Genomic DNA, 23,164 nt, shown 5'->3' on the forward strand with positions numbered 1-23,164 from the left:
CTCTGATGCAGCGGCGAGCTCATCCACCTCGAGCTCCAGAGGATAGGCAGGCTGGCTGTGTGGTGAGCCGCTGTTGCCTCGAGCACGGACGGGAGTCAACGAGCATGCTGGGGGGCGGGTGGTCTGATGGGGTGTATCGCCTCCATCGCCAGCCGCATCGTCCTCAATCCCGTAGGAAGAAGGAGCAATGCAGGGTGCGGCTGGAGTTGCATGCTTTCTGTTGGAAGCGAGCCGCGACCATTGCAGTGAGAACATGAACCATCCACAAACGCTGCACACGAGACAACGCCTGTGGCCGTCTGAAGCGGAGAGCACTCTACCGCATCCACGAACTACACAGGGGCGGAAAGGCATCTTATAAAAGACTCGTCCTGAAAAGGACATTCAATGCCACTGTGCAAAGCTCTTTTAGAGGAAAATACTCTTTTATAGAGAAAATCACTTTTAAATAAACTCTTTTAAGTGTTTTGCGCTGTTGAAGTGCCCAGGGGCAAACTGCAATGCCGTGCAGAGAAGTAGAAAAGCCGCTGAAGTGTGCCATATATCTCATCCCTGGTGAGCCAGTGCCCCTTGGCAAAATCTAACCGCTTTCCATTCCCGAGCAGAAGGTCATGGAGGATTATGTAGAGGAAGCCCTCAGTCAGAGATATATCCGGTCTTCTACTTCCCCTGCTGCTTCGAGTTTTTTCTTCATAGCTAAGTAGGACAGAGGCTTACGATCTTGTATTGACTACCACTCCCTCAACAGGATCACAGTTATGTTCCGATATCCACTTTCCCTCATTCAAGCTGCCTTGGAACTGTTGAGAGGAGCCACAATTTTCATCAAGCTTGACCTTCCAGCGCATACAACCTCATTAGAATTTGGAGGGAAGACGAAAGGATGACAGCCTTCGTGACTCCCACCGGCCACTACAAGTACCAGATGATGCTGTTTGGCCTGGTCAATGCCCCCTCTGTGTTTCAAGGCTTCATGAATGATTCATCCTCATCTACATCGATGACATTCTGGTATACTTCCAGAACGAGACCGACCATCGTCAGCATGTAGCGCTTGTGTTGGAAAAGCTGAGGGAATACCACCTGTACCTCAAGACTGAGAAGTGTACCCTCCATCAGACATCCCTCCAATTCCTTGGTTACATCATCAGCCCAGAAGGCATTCGGATGGACGAGGGAAAGGTAACAGCAGTACGATCCTGGCCCGCTCCAACCACCATCAAAGAACTCCAGTGCTTCCTAGGTTTTGCCAACTTCTACCACCATTTCATAAAGAACTACAGTTCCCTCACATCTCCGCTGACCTCACTTCTCAGATCCAAGCCCAAATCTCTCTCCCGGAACCCCGAAGCCTCACATGCCTTCCAACTCCTAAAGGATGCCTTCACCTCCGCTCCACTCCTCGTACACCCAGATCCTAATAAACCATTTACCACTGAGGTAGACGCCTCCACCAACAGCGTAGGAATTTGATGTCTCAGCAAGAGGGAAAGCCATCTATTACATTTTCTATTGGCACAAAAAACATTCCAACAAAATTAAATTAGCATACATTGTGTGCAAAAATATTCTTCAATATGTAAACAAATTCTATTTTAACACAAATAATGATATGAGGGAAAAACTAAAAATAAATAAATAAATACAAAATGGGGGGGGGGGGTAGTGGGGTTAGGGTTCAATTATTGCTGTCTTATTGAAATAATTAATGAAAGGTTTCCATACTGTATGAAAATTATCTTATTTATTTTGAAGGTGGTGCATAACATCTTTAACCCTCTGGGGTCGACGGACGCGCCGTCATTTTGGGGCATACAGATAAGTGTAAGACATCATTAGAGATTATAAAGGGTCTACTTTTATTTGTGTACACTCACAATAACAAAAAAACCTTGTGCTTTTGAAAAATAAAGAAAATAAAAAGGGTGAGCTTACAGCAGTCCCTGTGTTCACGAGCATATTTCTGAAACACGTCACAAAAATGAACTGAAACTCTGCGAATACTTATCACACAAACATGAAACATATGAAAAGGAAAAGCTGTCTAAAGAAAGCTTAAGATTTCTACTTTTAAATAAAATAATTGAAATTTAAAACAAATATTCTCCTGCAATGTAATCTGTATGAAACAAAGCGATGTACAGTTTTTACCTGTTCATCTAATTATAGTTAATGTGATCACACCCACCAGCAGAGCGCGCCATTCATATGCTAATGTGCTGAGACGATCAATGCAAATGGTACACACCCCTGACAGTGTTCAGAGGTTTGATGTAAACAATTAATTCACTTTTCTGTGCGTTTGTAATGATACACATGCGAGAAAACTCCTGGATAGTAAGGAAGCATTAACATTTTCATCAGAAGAAGATCAAGACTCCGATGAACGTTTGTATTTTGAAGAGAGACTTGATCCAGCCAAGGATACAATTTCAGACGAGTCAGTCAGTTAGTTTTCATTAGATGACATGCTATTTTATATAAACATGAACATATTTTACTAGTGGGACTGTTTCCAGACTTGCCAGCCAGGATTCAGAGTATTGACATTTGAAATCTGACTCCTAATAAGCAAGTTTTAGTTACATGTAAATGCTGTATGATATAAATATGATGTAAAAATAATAAAAATGTTATATTTTAACTAGTGTTTATGTATCATCAACAAAACTTGTGCTTGCAAATATGTGTTCCGGTGTAAATGAGTAAAGTGCACTTAAAATATGCCCATATTAGAAAATCAACATATTATAATGATTTCTGAAGGATCATGAGACACTGAATGATGCTGAATATTCAGCTTCGATCACAAATAGCATTTTACAAAATATTCTAAAAGAAAACTGTTCTTTTAAATTGTAAAAATAGTTCTCACTAAATACTTCTTTTAAACTGTAGTGTAGATATAAAATTAAGTAAAGTCTTTATTTAAAGAAGGCCCAGGGGAGGGGTCTTTAGTCTCCTCAGGTGTAAATCACCTCAATATTCATGATAGATCATGCCTCCTCGCATTTGACCTTTCAACACTAAAATTGTCTTACAAAAGTTAAATTAGTATATTGTTTTGTATGAATGAGTGATCAGGATGGTTTTCACATCATTTTGTAGCAAAATGATAGGCTACAAGATACAGTTCTCAAAAGGCTTGTGGACAAATGTTAAGTATGTGTTATATGCATTTTATGACTTAAAATGTTTGTTTTTTCAAAAACACCCATAAACGTTATTTTCTCAAAAATACAAACCTGCACATACATGTTGCTCACATATTATTGTAGCCCAGTTTGTGCTGAATACAGTGTTAACAGACTTTAGCCATTATTATGGCTTCTCCAGGGCCCAAAACACCCTCAGACCCCAGAGGGTTAATAAGGACAGTGAGCAGTGAGGTGGATTTTTTGTTTCCAATTGAGCAAAATCAATCTGTGTGCTGAGAGTAACAACTCCAAGCACAATGCACTGACTTTTAGACAGCTCCACATTGTCACTACTAACACCAAAAATAGCCAAAATTGGGTCTGGGTCTAGTGGTTTTCCCAACACCTCTGACACTAATTGGAAAACTGAAATCCAATAATTACGAATGTTAGGACCAAAATATTATCCAAAACATATGTCCTAATGATGCTGGAGTTTGACCGCATCTATCACATGATGGTCCACAGAAGAAAACTTTAAGAATTCCAAGGCGGATGACCTTTCCCATCTCTTTGTTCCTGAGGAAGGCCCTGAGGAACCTAACAACATTCTACTATCTCATGTCATTGTCAGCCCAATCCAATGATCCCTGGACGATAGCATCTGTGAAGCCACCGCCACTGAACCAGCTCCATCGGGGTGTCCCTCAAACAAGACCTACGTACCTTCTTCCCAACGATTGATGCTCATCGTTCACTCTTCATTGGGCACTGGTCACCCCGGGACCAATAGGACTCTCTCACTCATTGTTCTGGTGGCCTTGCATGGATCATGATGTCAGAAGGGTTGTACAGGGATGCCCAAAATGTGCTATGTCCAGAACACCACTGCAACTACTGGCTGGCAAACTCTTTCCACTGCCCTTCCCTTGCCGACCCTGTTCACACCTAGGGGTCAACTATAACACAGATCCTGCTCCATCAGAGGGCTTCACCTGTGTGCTGGTAACTGTGGACTGTTTCTCCAAGGCCTGCAAACTGATCCCTTTCAACGGTCTTCCCACCATTCTGGAGACCACGTGTTTCGAAACTATGGCATCCCCAAAGACATTGTTTTTGACCGAGGTCCCCAATTCATCTACTGAGTATGGAGGGCCTTCTTCTCTCTATTGGGAGTGTCCATAAGCCTCTCATCTGGTTCACACCTGTAGAGTATTTGGACAGAGAGGAAGATCCAGGAGATAAGCCATTTCCTCAGATCCTTCTGTCATCGCCGCCAGAACCGTTGGAGACCAAGGACAAGTATTCCTGACCTGGGCCTAGTATGCACTGAACTCCTTATGTCAACACTCCCCCAACCTCACACCCTTCCAGTGCAAACTCAGCTACCAACCTAATCTCTTCCCCTGGCCCGGCGAACCATCAGACATCCCAACAGTCGATCATTGGTTCAGAGATAGCGAGAGGGTCTGGGACTTAGCTCACCACCACCTGCAATGGGCAGTGCGCCACAAGAACATCCATGCCGATACCCGAAGATCTTCACCCTCCATTTTCCAGCATAGTCAGAAGGTGTGGCCTCCAATCACCACGTCAATAAGCTCCTCCATTTAAACCTAGCTCCTCATCCATTCTGTGTCTGGCTCAACTTTGAATATTGACTCACTTACCTGCATCTGCAAAACGTTGGCTCCTAGCTATTCCTCTTCACTCCACCGATCCCTGTATTCCTTCTCCTCAACGAAAGCATCATTGTTGTGTATCCACCACCTTTAGGAAAATCACCACCAAAGTCAGCACCTGTCTTCATCACGTTATTGTTCTTCACATCAGCCCTGAACTGTTACCTGATGACTTACCTGCTTGTCTCTGTTTGTGTTTTGTTTTGTGTTTCAATAAACACCTGCTCTGGGTTCAACACCATCATCTGGGTGTAGCATCTGGACCAATCAGGTACACATTTATTCATTATTTAATGAATAAGCCAACAGATGTCTCAAGACTGAAGCAAGCAGAGGCCCACGCAGGCTCCATTTATGTCTGATCCCCAAGGAATGCATAAAGCTTGATTCACTCCTTTCCTCCATAGGAAATGTCCACATAGCCCAGAACAACAGACCTTTATTCATTCATTTATAGACATACTGTTCCATAAATTAACATGTATATCCCAAGGACATTGTGTATGTGATCATTACTGTCTTGTATAGTGTATAGTGTAGTGTATTTTGTACTGTATACTGTTTTATGCATGCCTTTTTACCAAATCACCAGATAATGTAGAGTTATTGGTATGATGATTCCTATCAAATTTATCCTTGTGCGACACACTGCACATTGGTGTATATATAATCCTGATAGCATGAATTTTATGCTTGCTATATTAATAAGAGAACATAAAGGGGTATACATTAAGCTCCAGTCATGCAAATGAGTCAGCTTCCAAACAAAGGAACATTTCCCGCTTGGAAATTGCACCTTTCTTATTGGTCAAGCCAGACTCAATAGGAGGGACCTCCATCATCTTACTCATTATTTTTCCCTTGACTCTTCTCTCTTCCCTCTGCTCCTGGTTGTGTTGGATCGGGACCACCCAGTCTCACCACAAGGTCACAGGCCGGCAGGCCTTAACACCTCAAGCCATGTGTCTTCTACCATAGACTCAATGAACACCACAGTTCATCATCATTTCTTCATTCAACGTGCAAGAAAATTGGTTTCAACTTCAACACAATTGACTCAAGGAACCATCAAGCCTTTCTCTTACGACTTCGTCTGGGCGCTCTCTCAACAGCCAAGGCAATTGCAAGTATTGTACCAGTAACTAACTGAATGTAGTTTTAGTGTAAGGCGACTGAGGAGAGAGACAACCTCTAGACTCGTCACCACCTGCCAGCCTGAGGTGCGAATGCGGTGCTGTTGGGGACATGAAGGCGGAAGGTCCGCGTTCATGGGGGTCTGAATGCAAGCGCTCGGTGTCTGATCGCTGTGAGAACGGCGGTTGTAGGCACAGGCAAAGTGACCAAAGGTTTTTTTCGTGTGAAAATGTGGGTACCCCAGCCTGTTGGGGGTGCGGCAAACAAAGAAAAGGAAACAAAAGATTCTCCACCCAGCCCTCCACCGGGGGATGGAGTAGTCTGAACACCAGCTCCATGGCAGACGTCTCTCTCCCTGGGTTGCCGGTCTCAGGAGCACTTGGGAGCGGCAAGTGGTTTGTGAGACGTGGACGTCCACCTCCTGCGGGGAGCTCTATGCTGGGGCTGAGAGCTGGGGCTGAGAGCTGGGCCCGAGAGCTGGGCCCTGGCTGGTGCAGAGCTGCCTGAGATTTCACTACTGCAGGGAGATGCCCTCATTGAGCAGACGGTGTGCACGATCTTGAGCCGTGACGGGGAAAGATGTGTTGGAGGGCCTCTGTCTGTTTCTTCAACTCTGAGAACTGCTGTGTGAAGTCCTCAATGGAGTGCAGTTCCTGCAGCACATCAGGATCAGGACTACCCAGGTGCAGATCTTTTAACACCTTGGCCTGGTGGACTTGCAGGAGGGCCATGGCGTGCAGGGTGGAGGCAGCCTGTACAGCGGCGCTGTAGGCCTTGGTCCCCAGAGACGATGTCAACCTACAGGCCTTGGAGGGGAGTGACGGTCGATCCCACCAGGTTTTGGCATTTTGCGGGCACAGGTGCACCACAACTGAGGAGCTCTGTGTACCCGTGGACCGCCCTGCCATCAAGGTTAGAGAGAGCAGACGATGAGGAAGTCAGTTACAGGCAGTGAAGTGTTCTAGTCCAGCCCAACACTCGCGCCTTCAGCCTCAGACTGGGCCGGAACCCCCAAATGTGCTAGCCCAGACTGGACCGGGGCAGAGGAGAGTGCTGGGGAACTGGTGGTCTCTTTTACACGCCAGCCCTATACCTGTGGGTAGAAGGTGCAATGTGGGGGGCTAGAGGCTAGAAGGAAAGCCGCAACTGCAACGTTACCATGGTCATGTTCTCGCAGTGAGAAATTTATCTGGGATGTTTACCATTCCAAATGAAGGACTTTGCTATGCTATCAAATTGAAATAAGAAGAGGGGGACATCTATAGGGAATGACTGTAGAAGGTAGTTGAATATTGGAATAAAGTTAATTTTAATAACATTAACCCAGTCATCGATAAATGTAATGAAGCCCAACTCTCTCTAACTCTCTCTATTCTAGCTGGGAATAAAACACCCAAATACTTAATGTCCAGTTTGGGCCACTGGAAGGCGCCTGGCTGGAGGGCCGTTGCTGGACAGTATGCTGTCAAATACAAAGCTTTGGATTTAGGCTAATTTACTTTGTATCCTGAGAACTTGGAAAAGGAATTAATAATTCTGTGGAGGCAAGGCATAGATCTAGTAGGGTCAGGAAAAAAAAGCAGAAGCTTATGCACCACATCTCCCGACATTACCCCTGGAAAATCATCCTCCTTTCTTATCGTGGCTGCTAATGGTTCCAGGGCAAGTGTCAAATGAGATGGCAGTAACCGGAGTCTGAACATTCAATACTGACCACATGATATTGATGAAATGCCTAATGTTATCAGAAGAGCTACCGCCCCAAATAAACCCCATCTGATCTATATGTATAAGAGATGTCATAACTTTACTTAATCGGTTGGCCAACATTTTTTAATTTTTTTTTTTACATCTAGCTGGATCAGGAAAATTGGACGGTAACTTTTACACTCATTTGGATCTTTGTCAGACTGATCTGGGCTTGTGTCATGGTTGGGGGAAGCTTTACATTCTTAAATGATTCCATATAAACTTCAAACAAATGTGGAGCCAATTAAAAAAAAATTCAGCTGCAAAACCATCTGGCCCCAGAGCCTTGCCTGCAGGTAAGGCCTTAATTACCTCATCAAGCTCCACCAAGGTTATCTCAGAATCAAGATATTTTTTGCTCAGTCGTCAATTTAGGTAGTTCTAATGGTTCCACAAATTTTCTAATATCTTCATCAGTAGACGAAGACGTGGAACTATAAAGATCAAAATAGAACTCTTTAAATGCATTATTAATATCAATGGCCGTGCTAAAAATTTAACCACCTGCAGATTTCACTGAGGGAATGGTAGAAAAAGACTCTCTCTGATTTATATATCTAGCCAAAAAGCTTCCCTGCTTTGTCCCCTGACTCAAAGTATGTATGTCTTGCCCTGAATAACCAAAACTCCACTTTACACAACAAAATAGTATTATATCTATATTTCAATCAGGTCAATTCTATGAGGTCAATCAGATGACATACGGCACTTCAGCTCTGCCGCAACACTTACAATATTCCAACTCCACAAGTTCTCGTGCTTTGGATATTTTGGTAAATGAGGCATACTGTATGACGAGACCCTTAAGAACTGCCTTAATTGCCTCCCAAGCCACGCCCACAGAAGATAATTAGGACCAGTTTGTCTCCATATTAACACTGATTTCAGTCTTTAACATTTGTAGGAAAGCAATATTTTGTAACAGGGTTACATTAAATGTCAACTAAATGTTTCCTTTTTCTCTGTATGTGGCAAAACCTCTAAATTCACCAGGGTGTGATCTGAGATTAAGATGTTTCCAATTGAGCAATCAACAACAGATGAAATGAGGGACTTAGAAGTAAAAAAAATCTATTCTAGAATAAATTTTATGGACTGATGAAAAAAATGTATATTCCCTACCAGATGGGTTCAAAAGTTGACAAATATCTGCAAGACCAAGATTTTTACACATCCTGTGATACGGCAATGTTTCTCTAGGGGGCTTACATACTTTTCTTTCATTAAGATCAAGGACTGAGTCCATCAAAAGATTAAAGTCTCCTCCCAATATTATATCATGAGGGGTGCCAGTGGCTTGCAATATCCCTTCAAAATCAATAAAAAAGCCTTGATCATCAACTTTAAGCACGTAAACATTAGCCAAAACCAACCTTTCCCCCTGAATTTCTGCTAAAACAATCATGATTCTCCCTAATCTTTAATCTGTTTGATAGATTTGAATTGTAGATGTTTTTACTTATCAATGCAATGACTCCCCTACTCTTATTTGAGCCAGCCATAAAGAAATAATTTCCACCCCATATCTTCCCATATTTTTCAGCTTCCTGAGAGGAAAGATGAGTTTCTTGAAGAAACACTATATAACATTTCATATGCTTAAGAAAATAAAGAACTTTCCTTTTTTTGGGGTGCCCCAAACCATTCACATTCCACGTGGAGAGAGACAAACCACTCATATTAACTTTTGACATATTGAGATAAAAGAAAAATGTATTGTGTTTTAAAAACAAGATTAGAGCAAAAACATAAAAAAGAGAAACATGTGCATTAATCCCATGCACAAAATCACCAACTGGTGTCAGTCACTCTAAACTCAAAAGGACCATTTACGCCTACGAAAGCCCCCGCAACAACTTTGCCATCAGATTGCCCAAGTCTGGTGCTTCTGACCATATTTTGTGACGCAAAAATACATAACAGAAAATACTTAAAACAAACCCCAGACAATAGGCAGAATAAACACAAAGAACATGTAGATTCATTCACAGAACTGTCTCAAGGGTGTGTTCCTCTACTAAACAAATTCCAGCCGATATAAAGCCTTTCAGTTTCCTCAGACAGACAATCAAGTGTTCAGTGAGTTGGCTGTTTATTAGTGCAGCAGATAACAAAATCATCCCAATATCTCGCAAAAATTTAAATATTTTGCTGCTAAACATAGTTTCCATTCTCAATCTGGCTGGATTTCAGTGTAAATGCGATCTTCCGTCCATGCAAAAGTTTCTTGAAGGAGTGTTATTCCACAAAACAAACTCCAGCCGCTAGGCGGAACCAACACAAACAGAAACAAAAATGGCGCCCAGCTTACTCAGACAGCCAAGAGTAAGTACAGCAAGTTAATCCACTCTAGAGCTACATGAGAAACACCAAATGGCTTACTCGTCCATTTCTATGAAGGACAGTGCTTGCTTGGGACAAGTAAATACTTTGCGGCCATCCTAAGTATCTATTCTCAGTTTTGTTCCATTGATATATGAGTTCCTTGAATCGATCATGTTTATCGCTTGGAAAATTTGTAAAGTCCGGGAAAAAGAAAATATTGTGATTCTACCAAGAAAGCTTTCCTTTGCTCCTCGCCTTGAGCAAACAAGATCTTTCTCGGACGATCTCCAAAATTTGGCCAGAACTTATCAGGGTTTGTCTCCCTCAGCGATCTCCTAGACAGGACTCTTATGGCCTGTTATGTCAATCAGACTCGGGAAGAGCTCGTCTAGGAATTTCATACATATCTTTGCCCTCTTCATGTGCAGGAATTCCAACAATATGTAAGTTATTTCATCAGCTCCTATTTTATAAATCTTCCAGATTTTCCAAAATGCTGTCCACGTCTATTTTCCATCCGTGCGTGATTAGAATTAATGTTTATTTTTTGTTGATTTGTCAAAGAACAGAAAGGATATTAAAAGAGACATTATTTAATGACAAATGGATTGTTTGGATTTCATCTTTGGACACACATTAGCCTACACCGAACAAGTCAATGCAGTGAATAGATCTCGACTCTTTGCTTAACTTCGCATAGAGTTAAAGACTGATATCAGGATTATTTGAGTGAAGATCGTGATTAATTGGAAATCTGTATTTTTAACCAGTCCATATTATATTTTTTATTTTATTTATGCATTTTGTTAGGTTCAGCATAGCAAAATCCAGTTATTTCCACATATTCCCTGGAAGTAACCTGCTTACCTACCCCCTGGGGTGTGTGTGCCCTAGTTTGGGAATCACTGGACTAAATGACAAAATTTACATTTTTGGGCATTCCTTTTAAGTATGTACAACAGTCCCGGATCCACTGGTGGCCTGAGTGGGCCTGTCCCACCCAATCATGATCTTGGCCTACCTTGACAACCACAGCCACCACTACAACTGTTCGGCCCATCCAGAGGGTGGCCCAACTTACATCTTAGAGCTGTGCTTGATGTACAACAGAACTGCATGCTTGTAATGTGTTGGCTGAGATTTGGGTTCTTGCAGAGAGTGTGCCTATGGCCTTAGACTTCAAGTTTTGGACGTCTAAAACTGCTCTTACATAAAGGAAAATCAATGCTGTACATAATCTTATCAAGAGACAAAGAGCATTTAATGTGAGTTTGAGAGCATTTGAGCAGATTAAGTGGTTTGCTGAAGAGACCCTTCGAGAGTAGCTCTTTTTTCTATCACTAAGGTTGTAGTGGGTGTAAGGATCTCAGAACCATTTATAAATTTGTAGCTCTAAGGCACATGTGCACTATGTTCATGGAGCACCCTTGATAAGGGGCATAATAAAATACATACGTCACTCCCACTTTGTCTCTTATTTATTGCTGTTAATTTGTTGCAAATAAATATACCTTTTGTAATAGTTTTTTTTCTTCAAACATTACCTTTTGTGTATTATTTAAAATTGCTTACTGTTGCTGTTTTAATAATAATAATAATAATAATAGTACTATCTCTCTCTCTCTCTCTCTCTCTCTCTCTCTCTGTCTCTCTCTCTCTCTCTTAGACTAGTCTACAGTCAAAAATGGACCCTGTTTTTGGAGTATCTTTCTGCTTATGGCTGTCTACTATCTTATGTATGAGGACGAATATAATCATAAGAGGATTACAACATATCTGTTATAAAAGGGCGATAGTGCTTGCCCGAGCATTTGAGCATGTAATATGTTCTGATCGACTACCTTGCTTTAAAATATATCCAAGGACATGCCACCCAGGGTCACGTGATCATAAATGGTCAAATTACTTCCTTGAAGTGACCATCGCATGTACGCTTCACTAATGGCCTTGTGTAAGGGCCTTTCGTGGAGGGCTCGGGTTGCCCACTTTCGTTTGTAATACCCCATTTGTGTGGTGTCCCCTTCCTGCAGTGCCCTTCAAGGGCACAAAAACATAATTTGGAATTCGCCCAGTGTGAGTATGTTCTTGTTCTTTTACACATTGTTGTTGTCTCTTAAAATCTCTTCTGCTCCCTACAGGTCACATTGAGACACCGCATCTTCATCTCTGTTAAGAACAGTTGTACACATTTTTCTGTACATCTTTATAACTTTCATCATTCTTAGTAATACCAAAGAGTACCACTGTTCTGTAAGGTATGAACGATATATAAGGTACATATACCTATAAGGTATTAAAAAACTAATTTCTAGAAAGTATGGCATGTAATGTACAACAAGACTTATATTACCATTACCATAAGTCTAAGTGCATTTTATTAACCTTTTTTACTCCTATTTTAGAAGACTCAGTTCTACGCTGTAACAAATGAACACATTTAGTTAAACTTTCTTTAGCACCACAGTGTATTGATCCATGCTTTCACCTTGCAGTTGGCATAATTTGTAACGTTCAGCAACTACATTCACTTTTGGCTCAAAGAAGGTGCGGATAGCCTGCAATGCCATGTTATATTTGTTGTCAGCAACAGTAGGTATAAAATAGTCTCTAGTCCCTCTGCACACAAGCATTGAATGAACAAAGCTCATTTTAGTGTATCTGATAGTTCCTCGTCCATGGCCAGTATATAATTCTCAAACACACAAATCCATGAAATGGCACCAGCAGTTTGCCAGCACACTCCAAAAAGGGTGTAGACTGGCTAAGGTTCACTGGCATTCTCATCACCAATATGTTATGTTGTGGAAATCAATAAATCAAGCAAGATGTCTGAATGTGAACTTTACTGAAGATGGAACACATTACACTGAGTAAGTTCTTGTTCTTTTACATGTTTCTGTTCTCTTTAACAATTTCTTCTGCCCCCTATAGGTCATACTGAGACACCACAGTTCCCTTTACAAAAGGCTTCACTACGATGTTGTGCTGCTAAGCGCTACGGGGAACAATCTTGCATTGTGAGCAGCTGTGAATTTGTGTGAAACACATCAATGAACATTGACCTGAATTTATAGCCTCGGCTGGTGAAGATCATTAGATGCACCTGTGGCCAGGCTATAAAACAGAGGCATCACCAGCGTGTCGACAGATATTTTTCATTCAGAGCATACTATGCTGTGTGTCTCACAACCTGCTAGAAAACTTTCTTCCCTCTTTGTTAGGAGTTAGAAATTGTTAGGCAGTGCGCAGAACTTTCTTTCTTTCTCTCTCTGCTCTGAAAGAGTATATATATTTATATATAAAAAAAAAAATTAAAAAAAAATTAAAAAAAATAAAAAAGAGAGAATGACGGAGAAACAGAGCAAACGATGCATGTTTCCTTGTCAACGTCTCATGACGAACAAGGACACGCATGAGTTTTGCTTTGTTTGTTTGGGGGAAGAGCACGCGGCTGGGGCAGGGCGGGTACGCGCATTGTGACCTTCGGGCTGGTCCTCTCCGCACACATTCATCAGATTTTATAGTTTGGATGTTCATGCTACTCCGGGCTCTTACGTCCTTGAGTCAACATCCCAAGCTCATGCCTGAACGGGTTTGTGACGCAGCATGCTGGTCCTCTCCGCGCACATTCTTCAGTTTTTTATGGCAGGCTCGTGCCTGAACACATTTGTGATGCGGCAGGCTGGTCCTTTCTGCACACGTTCATCAATCTTCATGGGTTAGATGTTTCTGCTACTCCGGATTCTTACGTCCTTGAGTCGACATCCCAAACTCATGCCTGAACAAGTTTGTGATGCGGCAGGCTGGTCCTCTCCGTGCACATTCTTCAGTTTTTATGACATGCTCATGCCTGAACAAGTTTGTGATGCGGCAGGCTGGTCCTCTCCGCACACATTCATCAGATTTTATAGTTTGGATGTTCATGCTACTCCGGGCTCCTATGTCCTTGAGTCGACATCTCAGCTCATGCCTGAACAAGTTTATGATGTGGCAGGCTGGTCCTCTCCGCACACATTCATCAAAATTGAATGGTTTAGATGTTTATGCTACTCCGGGCTCTTATGCCCTTGAGTCGACATCTCAAGCTCATGTCTGAGACCTCTCGCGTTTTTGTGAGTACACTGCACAACCGTAGGGGTCCGGACAGCCCCAAGTGCGGCGGCGTGGGTATTGCGTTCTCCGTAGCGCTTAGCAGCGCAACATCGTAGTGAAGCCTTTTATAAAGGGAGCGTCTCGGGTTACATGTGTAACCCTTGTTCCCTGAAAAAGGCGGAACGAGATGTTGCGCTGCTTTGCCGCACTGGGACGTCCCAGGACTGCTCTTCAGAAAAAGGTATCTGTCGACATGCTGGTGACGCCTCTATTTTATAGCCTGGCCACAGGTGCATCTAATGATCTTCACCAGCCGAGGCTATAAATTCAGGTCAATGTTCATTGACGTGTTTCACACAAATTCACAGCTGCTCACAATGCAAGATTGTTCCCCGTAGCGCTTAGCAGCACAACATCTTGTTCTGCCTTTTTCAGGGAACAAGGGTTACACATGTAACCCGAGACGTTATGAGTTGTGATATGGCACATTTCAGAATGCAATCGAGCATGTGCTGCAAGATGCATTTGCATTCATGTACTTGAGTATCTTTCTGCTCTTAGATGAGTCATGTTGAAATGTATTGATCTGTTGTGTTCAGCTACAGCTAAAGCCTTCACAAAAACAAAATATAGGTAGGCTATATCTTCAGATTTGTTTTTGTTTTTGTTTGTGATCTGTTTTATATTTTATATTATATCACCCAGAGCTTGTGCAGTTGCTTTCAAACCACAGTGTACAGACTGGAGCAGACTGCTTTCACTTGTGAGGTCTGCTAATATACATAGAAGGCTTATGATTCTCAACTGGTTTTGCTTCAGGACCCAGATTTTACACTGTACATCCTGTGGCAAATCAACAAAATTGTTTATTGTTTACATACAAAAGTAACAAAAATGTCCTCAAAATCAAACAATGGAATTTAAAAACTGCAGGCCTAGTATGCAAATACAACATATAGTAAAAAATTATTAATATGCCATTCATTAGGCTGAATTGTAAAACTGACAATTTTGTTTCTAATTGTCTTATGGATGTCACAGTTCATTACATTTCAGCAGCCAATGATTCACAAATTCACTTCACAAAACACATTGTGGTCAGCTCAACAATGTTTATTTTCTATTGTTTAGTTATTTGTTAACTACATTCATCAAGCTCAGCCATTCAACCCTTTTACCAAAGTTATTAAAAAAGAAAAAAGAAATAAAGATGGGAAATCTTATGGCATGGGAAATATAAGTTTATCAATAACTATAAAACAATATATATTTCTTGTTTATCAATAACGTACAACCAACATTAGTTTGTATTTAGAGTCCTACATTATGGTAACGGGGTTGCAAAAACACTCATGTAGTTTGAATATGAAGTTTGACCCCCTGAGGGTGACAACTAACAATTTACAATTTCTGAAGGTTAAGCACCTTATTTCACTGAAAATTATTTAATTGTATAAGGTTGCTGTAACAGAGATTAATGGAAAAGAGGATATTTTAATAATTATCTTAAACAAAAAGACAAACACACACATTTTCGGTGGACGGAAGGGGTCTCCCCCGCCCCTGGCATCGGTCCTCCTGCTCCAGGCGGTCGGCCAGGAGCCCCCTATCCACTATATAGTGCACTGGGTGTCAGCCATTTTGTATTAGTTTCGGAATTCGTTCCCTACATTTGTTCACTCATTCTTACCCACAATGCATTCTGATTTCGAGTGTACAGCCGATGTACACTTGCCGATGCTATCTTGCCCATAATCCAATGTGGGTAGGACTGAGGTGAGAGAGCGTGAGTGGGAGAGAGAGAGCAAGACACACCAGTTCACAGCTTAATTTTAATTCCTGCAATGTTTTATTTCACGCTGGCTGCAGTGTTTTACTTTTTGACATATCAAAAGTTGAATCAAAATAACATAATAAAATATAGCAATTCAAAATCATACAGATATATTGAACAATTTATTATTTATTCAGATGAAATATTTCTTTCTTCACTAATTAACTGGGGTGATATTATTGCCAGCTCAGAAGTTTTTGCTAGCTTCAAATATTTGGTTCCCTATCTGTCACTCACTCGACGTTGTGTTGATGTTGAGTAGAGGTCACTCTTGAGAGCCTGAGACGCCTCTGATCTTTGATAAAAGGCCAATGAGAATTGGCAAGTGGTATTTGCATGCCCTTCCCCCGGATGTACTGGTATAAAGGAGGGGACGCTGCATACCGCTCATTAGATTTTCTCTTCGGAGCTGAACGGTCGATGGTTCAAGCTGAGCAAGCAATTTCCATCACTCACCTCTAATGGATACTTACAGCACATTACAGCAGCTCTAATGGCCACGATCGTTGTCTTTCGTGCCTGGGCGCTGTCCACGCCGAGACTTCTTTCATTGCTGCGTCATGTCCTCATTGCCCCCAGTGGATAAGGTGCTCGCAGTGCACCTATGTCCACGGTGCACCGCCACCCGGGCGCCCGAAGCTTCCATCCAAGGCTCGTAGGTTCACTTCCTCCCTGGTGGCCAGAGCCTATGGTGCCGCCAGACAAGCCACCTCCGCTATGCACACCATGGCTCTCCTGCAAGCACACCAAGCCAAGGTGCTGAAAGAACTGCACAGGGATAGTTCTGCCCAGGTATTGATGCAGGAGCTTCGCTCAGCGACCGACCTTGCCCTCCGTGCAACAAAGGTCTCTGGTCTCCACCCTGCTCGTCGTGGTGATGAGGTTTATAGTAGATTAGTGTCACTGAATGGCTGGATGAAGAATAAAATAGGATTTATAGACAATTGGAACTGCTAAAGAGAGATGGACTCCATCCCTCCAGGGAAGGTGCCACTCTCCTCTCTAGTAATTTGGCTCATAGTCTTAATAATGATAGTATTTGACTAACTGGGGCCCAGTTCAGGAAGCAGACAAACAGGTTAATCCGAACGTCTGCTAGCTGCATTAATTCCCTGCGACATACTTCTAGAGTCAGTGGTGTTGAACTGTCCTACAATCTTGTGCCTATACTGGCGTTTGGCTGCTATGATAGTTTTACGGAGGGCATAACTGGCTTGTTTATGCTCCTCAGCATTCCCGGCATTAAAAGCGGATGTCTGCGCATTACGTGCCGCGTGAACATTGCTGTCAACCCATTGTTTCTGGTTGGGATAGATCCATATTGTTTTAGTTGGAACAACGTCCTCTACACACTTCCTGATGAAACACGTTACGCTATTAGCTTAAACCTCGATGTTGTCATCAGAGGCGGACTGGAACATCTCCCAGTCTGCGTGATCAAAACAGTCTTGTAGCATAGAGTTTGATTGGTCCGACCAGCACTGGATCATTCTGAGGGTGGGTGCTTCCTGTTTCAGTTTCTGCCTGTAAGCGTGCAGAAGCAGAACTGAAGAGTAGTCTGATTTGCCAAATGGTGGGTGGGGGAGGTATTTGTAGCCATCCTGGAAAGGAGAATAGAAATGGTCCAAAACCCGGTCCCCTCGTGTGTTGAAGCTGATATGTTGGAGGTATTTTGGTACGATTGTTTTCAAATTGGCTTTGTTAAAGTCCCCGTTCACAATGAACGCGGCCTCAGGGTGCGCGGTTTCCTGCTCCCTTATACTCCCATACATTTCCTTGAGTGCCCGGTCTGTGTCGGCTTGTGGGGGGATATACACGGCAGTGATAATGACCGCTGTGAATTCCCTCGATAGCCAGAATGGTCGACACAGAAGCATGAGGAATTCCAGATCAGGAGAGCAGAAAGACTTGATAAAATGTACTTTCCTCTGATCACACCAGGATTTGTTGATCATAAAACATACACCACCACCTCTGCTTTTACCTGAGAGGTCTTTCGCTCTGTCCGCTCGGTACATGGAGAACCCCGCGGTTCGATGGCTGAGTCGGGAATCTCCACAGACATCCAAGTTTCTGTTATGCAGATAATGCAGCAGTCCCTCGTCTCTCGTTGGAAAGAGATCCGAGCTCTCAACTCGCAGAGCTTGTTGTCCAGAGATTGAACATTTGCCAGTAAAATTAATTTAAAGCGTGGGTCGATTTGCACAACGTCTTACTCTGATGAGAATGCCGGCTTTTTTTCCCCTTTTCCTTCTGCGTTTCTGCAGCTAGGCCGCCCAGACAAAGGGCTCCCCTAGCTTGTTTGTAAACAGTGGATCAGCATTGAGGAATTTGAAGTCCAGTTTTCGGTGTGTAATTGCAGAACCAATGTCCAAAAGCATTTGTCAGTCACATACAATAAGGCAGACAACATCCAAGACAAAAAAAACAAAAAACTGTAAACAAAACAAACAAAAAACTGCAGTGTTGTGTCGGACCTCGCAACGCAGCAGCCATACTCGGCACCATCTTGAGTCTAAGTCAGTCCAACAATTTGTGTTTCTTGCAGCATAAACACTTTTAATAAATGTATATGCTCTCTTCTGGGTCACATAAAGTCCAGGTATATAAGTACTTTTCTATATTTGATATATAAAAATACACTGTGATATAGAAAAATATACTATAGCGCCTGCTTTGCTTCAGTCAGTCTGCGCGGATGACAGCCTACATTCTGTATTTAATTTGTTTCTTTTTGCTTTCAGAACAACACGTGCCACTATTAATCCTTGAGATTTCCAACCCAGCATACAAGTACAGCTTCCTTAAGCCATGGTCAAACTCAAAATTACTTTAAAAGATTAAAAGAGAAAACATAAACCCACATCATGGGGTTTAAAAATCATTTGAAGTCTATTCAAAATATAAATTAAACCTGGAAATAAAGTTTTAGGATTTTGCACATGTGATTCACCAAAAAGGTCTAAATAGTTGATCGGCTTGCGCTGTGCGAGTCTCGTCACAATTTAAAAGTGTTAAGCATCCCATTCGGCTGATGAAAACATGCTCTGTTATCATGAGGAAGGATTACATCAAGATGTAGATTGGAATGCAGGTGAGAAAAATATCATATAGATAAAATAGCCTGTTCCTCTCTCACTGTTGCTTGCATACTAGTGATTACATGATTACAATTATATATTTAAGCAATATTTAAGATTCCACGCAATTTCGTGATCAGGAATCAAATAAGCAAATTTACATTTACATTTTTGCATTTGGCAGACACTTTTATCCATAGCCACAGTGCACTTATTACAGTGAAAATCCCCCCGGAGCAACCTGGTGCCTTGCTCAAGGACACAATGCTGTGGGGATCGAACCAGGGAGCTTCTGATTAACAGTTATGTGCTTTAGCCCACTACGCCACCACCACTCCAGGTATGCATGGAAAGGTAGGTATGTTTAAGTCCAGTGATGAGTTTGTGATGAAAAGGGTATACAGCTGCCCCAAAATCTACTAATGCTGAAACATATTGTAGACCACCATAAAAATCTATGGTCAGTGGTAGTTTAAAGCTTTTTGAGTAAATTAGGTAATTATGTCACTCACTTCTTTGCTGGAGAATTGTGTTTTATTTATTCGCCATTTTAATTGTTACACCATGTCCTAATCAGACACAACGCTGCAACATGTGATTAAAGGTTTCTTTATCAAGAGTTTTTTTTTTTGTCCTAACCAGCCTAACTAGCCAATTTATGGACCCTCTTCCAGCCAGGGTCACTGTTACCCAGGTCCACCATTACTCCCTGTCCGACACCCCTACATACTGGCAGCCAGTAAATACTGTGAGAGCATCACACACAGCAGATATATGTTCAAAAATGAGAGAGATTTATTCACCACAAGCTCAAAAATTGCTCCAGTGTGAGAAATCATTAATATATATGATTAGTTTACCATCTTTATCATTCTGTTGTAACACAGATCACTAATTATTAAGCAACTGCATGATTCCGCAGTGCCATTATTGAAGGTTAAACTGTTATTGTTGTGATTAGTGGTATTGTGAGAATCATACATATATCTCTGATTTATTTCGGGGTTCTCACAATTTGCACTGGGATGAGTAACTGATGAGAGATTAAGAGCATCTGGACCTTAATATTCATACACATCTAATTTACAAATTTATTTAAAACAAACCACTTATTCATCTGAATTTCATAATGTCTGAAAGAGTACAATAATGTATTCTTAGAATTTAACAATAACTTCAGGATTCAAATAACCCTCCAGTACCCACAATGTCCTGCTGAACAATTGCTCATTCATTAGAGTAACAGTGAGTGATTTAATGCATGCTGCAATAAAAATAAATAAATAAATGTCTCTGAACCTTGACTGGATTGTACATTCTGTGTTGCCTTGGATGAACAAAAGTCTTCACAAAAGACATAAAAACCTTATTCTATACGTAGGCCTACCACAAATACATTTTACTGCAGTGCCCAAGGCCATAGGTAAGACAGCAAGATGTGTTTTGTTCTATGATTTATCAATCAAAACAAATTAACAGACCACCCCATCATTATCATATGATTATCAACAGCAAAAACATATTTTTGAAAAACAAAAGAAGTGGGAAAAAAAGACAATATGACATTTAAATATGATGGTTGAAAAGAAGCAGGCAGCAAGGGCTGTGAATAAAACCTAGCACAGTGACAAGATTTGTGCTCAGATCATTTATTTATTTGTTAAAATAAAAATAAAATGCAATTATGATTAAATTGTGGCCAAGTCACAAGATTTCATTTTCATAATAATATTACAAAACTTTTAAATAAAAACAAATGGAGATGTGGTCAGTCCATTCATTTTAAGTCTGTGCAAAAAGATGCATAATTAGATGTAATTGACTCGTGCAGTTTGCATTGCTGCTGCATTGCTCACTCTACAAGATCATGTGGTGATAATATCAAACCTGCTTGAACATATTGTAGTGTCTATAAGTGCGTAAATCTGATTTCAGTCAGACTAAAGTAATAATTTGTATTTTATATAATTTTTATATAATTTGTAAATGCGTTAGTCGGACTGAAATTGTACCAGTCCTAGATAACAGACCTAGATCTTGCAGTTGCAGGGGTGTAAAGTAACAAATTACAAATACTCATGTTATTTTAATTAACTACTTTTTCCCAATTATTGTACTTTGAGTAGTTTAAAAATTGTATACTTTTACTTTTACTTATATTTTAAGTGCTGTAACTGTACTTTAACTGCGCTATTTTCCCTATTTTCCACCATCTGTGTTCGCAACTTTCCAGTCCTGATTTTATTTTTATCTATCAACATGATTGGCTATGGAGAGTCTCGTGACTCCCGTCAAATCAAATCACACATAAAAAACTTAAATGGCAGCTGCAGATTTGGCGCCATCTGTTATGGATGCCTCAAGCACAGTTTACAGCTGAACATAAGCGGCCGCACCTGCAAGGGCATTTCACAGTGAAAAAGGCCAATTGCTGGATTGTGTCATGTGAGTTAATTTGCTCAAGCAGATATCAGCATTAATACTGCCTATAATTTGAAGAAACATATACATACATTATGAAACGTAAATTTCATATTTCTGATTACTAGATTCTGTGTGTGTATAACGTAGACTGTAATTTATCTAACTATCGCTGAGATTATTGGGCTGCTGTGAGAGATTAATGCAATGTTATCAATAGGGCTGGACAACAAAATTATCTAGATGTTTATCGTAAAAAAGAGAGATGGCCTCGATCAAACTAGTTGAACTGTAGTTCCCTTTACAAAAAGCTTCACTACGATGTTGCGCTGCTAAGCGCTACAGGGAACAGCTTTAGCTGTGAGCCGAGCTGAATAATGTGTGGAACACGTCAATGAACATTGACCAGAATTTATAGCCTCGGCTGATGTAATCATTAGATGCACCTGAGGCCAGGCTATAAATGGATACGTCACCAGGTGTCGTCAGAAACTCTTTTTTCAGAGCGATTCTGTTTCTGTGTGTTTCACAAACCCTGTCAAAACTTTCTTTCCTCTGTTAGAAGTTAGAATCATTTAGGCAGTGTGCAGGGAACGTTGTTCTCTTCTGTTTAGAAAAACAGAGAATGACTGAAAGCCGCAAACGGTGCATGTTCCCCTCTTCCGCTCTATAGCTGAAGACAACACATCAGTTTTTGCTCTGTTTTTTTGGGGGTAAGAGCACGCTGCTCTCGCGTTGCAGCAGGGCGGGTGCGAGCACTGCGATTTGCTTTAACAGGCAGAGTGCGTCGTGCTCGCCTCGCTTGCTTCCGGGAGTCAGCACTCACGAAAAATAAAAAAATAAAAAATCGTTCGTGGGGCTGTTGCATGGATGTGGCTGAGGAGCAAGAGACGGGTTGATCCCTTTCTCTCACTCTCTCCCCAAACCCAGCTGGTCCTTCACACATGATCTCGACGCTTCTTCGGGTCATGAGGTGGATCGCGAATCTCTTCCCGCCTCCGAGATTTCCGTCTGCGATAAAAAAATCTACGGAGGAAATTGCTCGATGTTGTTACTCGTGCGGTTGCCAGATTGGACTGGCCACGCGAAAAAGAGACCCCCAAACGCTCCAAACACTCAATTAGGGGATATATTTTATCTTCCAGTCTAAGAAAGGGAACGCCTCATGGGTCCCTTCCCTTCTTTAATAACCTCCATGAAGAGCTTTTTCGCTAATGGAGAACCCCCAAAAAAAATAAATATTATATATATATATATATTTCCTTCCCGTGTTCGCATACCCTCGACGTCATTATATTCGACTATCGTGGGTGCTGAGGCACGGCGGTATTCAGTGATGCCGCCGGTCGAAGAGACGCTTGCGGGCTATCTCTCGCCGGGCTCGGCATCGTCACTTAAGAAGCCCTCTCTCCCCTCAAAGCCTTGTAGGACAACCTCCACTTTAGTGGGAAGGGCTTATCAAGCAGCAGGTCAGGCTGGTGCTGCTCTGCACACTATGCTGTTTTACAGGCGTACCAGGCTGACCCCCTGGACGACCTGAGTGTGGGTTCTGCGCTTGACGAGCAAGCCGCAGACCCGCCTCGGTCCTGACTGAATGGAGGCTCAAAAACAAAGCGTGGCGAGTCGTGCTCCTCCTCCCAGGGATTGGGGACAGTCTCGCCGCCCTCGCCAGCCCCGAAGCAAGACCCAAGAGAAAACCCTGACAGTCTT

General features: G+C 41.9%; 1 protein-coding gene across 1 annotated transcript; it reads left to right on the forward strand.

The window, feature by feature from the left end:
• The first annotated feature begins 883 nt into the window (after positions 1-883).
• LOC127623573 (uncharacterized) lies at positions 884-1,473 on the forward strand. The gene is made up of 2 exons (XM_052097961.1): positions 884-943; positions 1,024-1,473. Exons 1-2 carry the CDS (start codon positions 884-886, stop codon positions 1,471-1,473), a joined length of 510 nt encoding a protein of 169 aa, XP_051953921.1.
• Positions 1,474-23,164: the final 21,691 nt, after the last annotated feature.

The sequence above is a fragment of the Xyrauchen texanus genome, chromosome 30 (assembly GCF_025860055.1).
Source record: "Xyrauchen texanus isolate HMW12.3.18 chromosome 30, RBS_HiC_50CHRs, whole genome shotgun sequence".
Lineage (NCBI taxonomy): Eukaryota > Metazoa > Chordata > Actinopteri > Cypriniformes > Catostomidae > Xyrauchen > Xyrauchen texanus.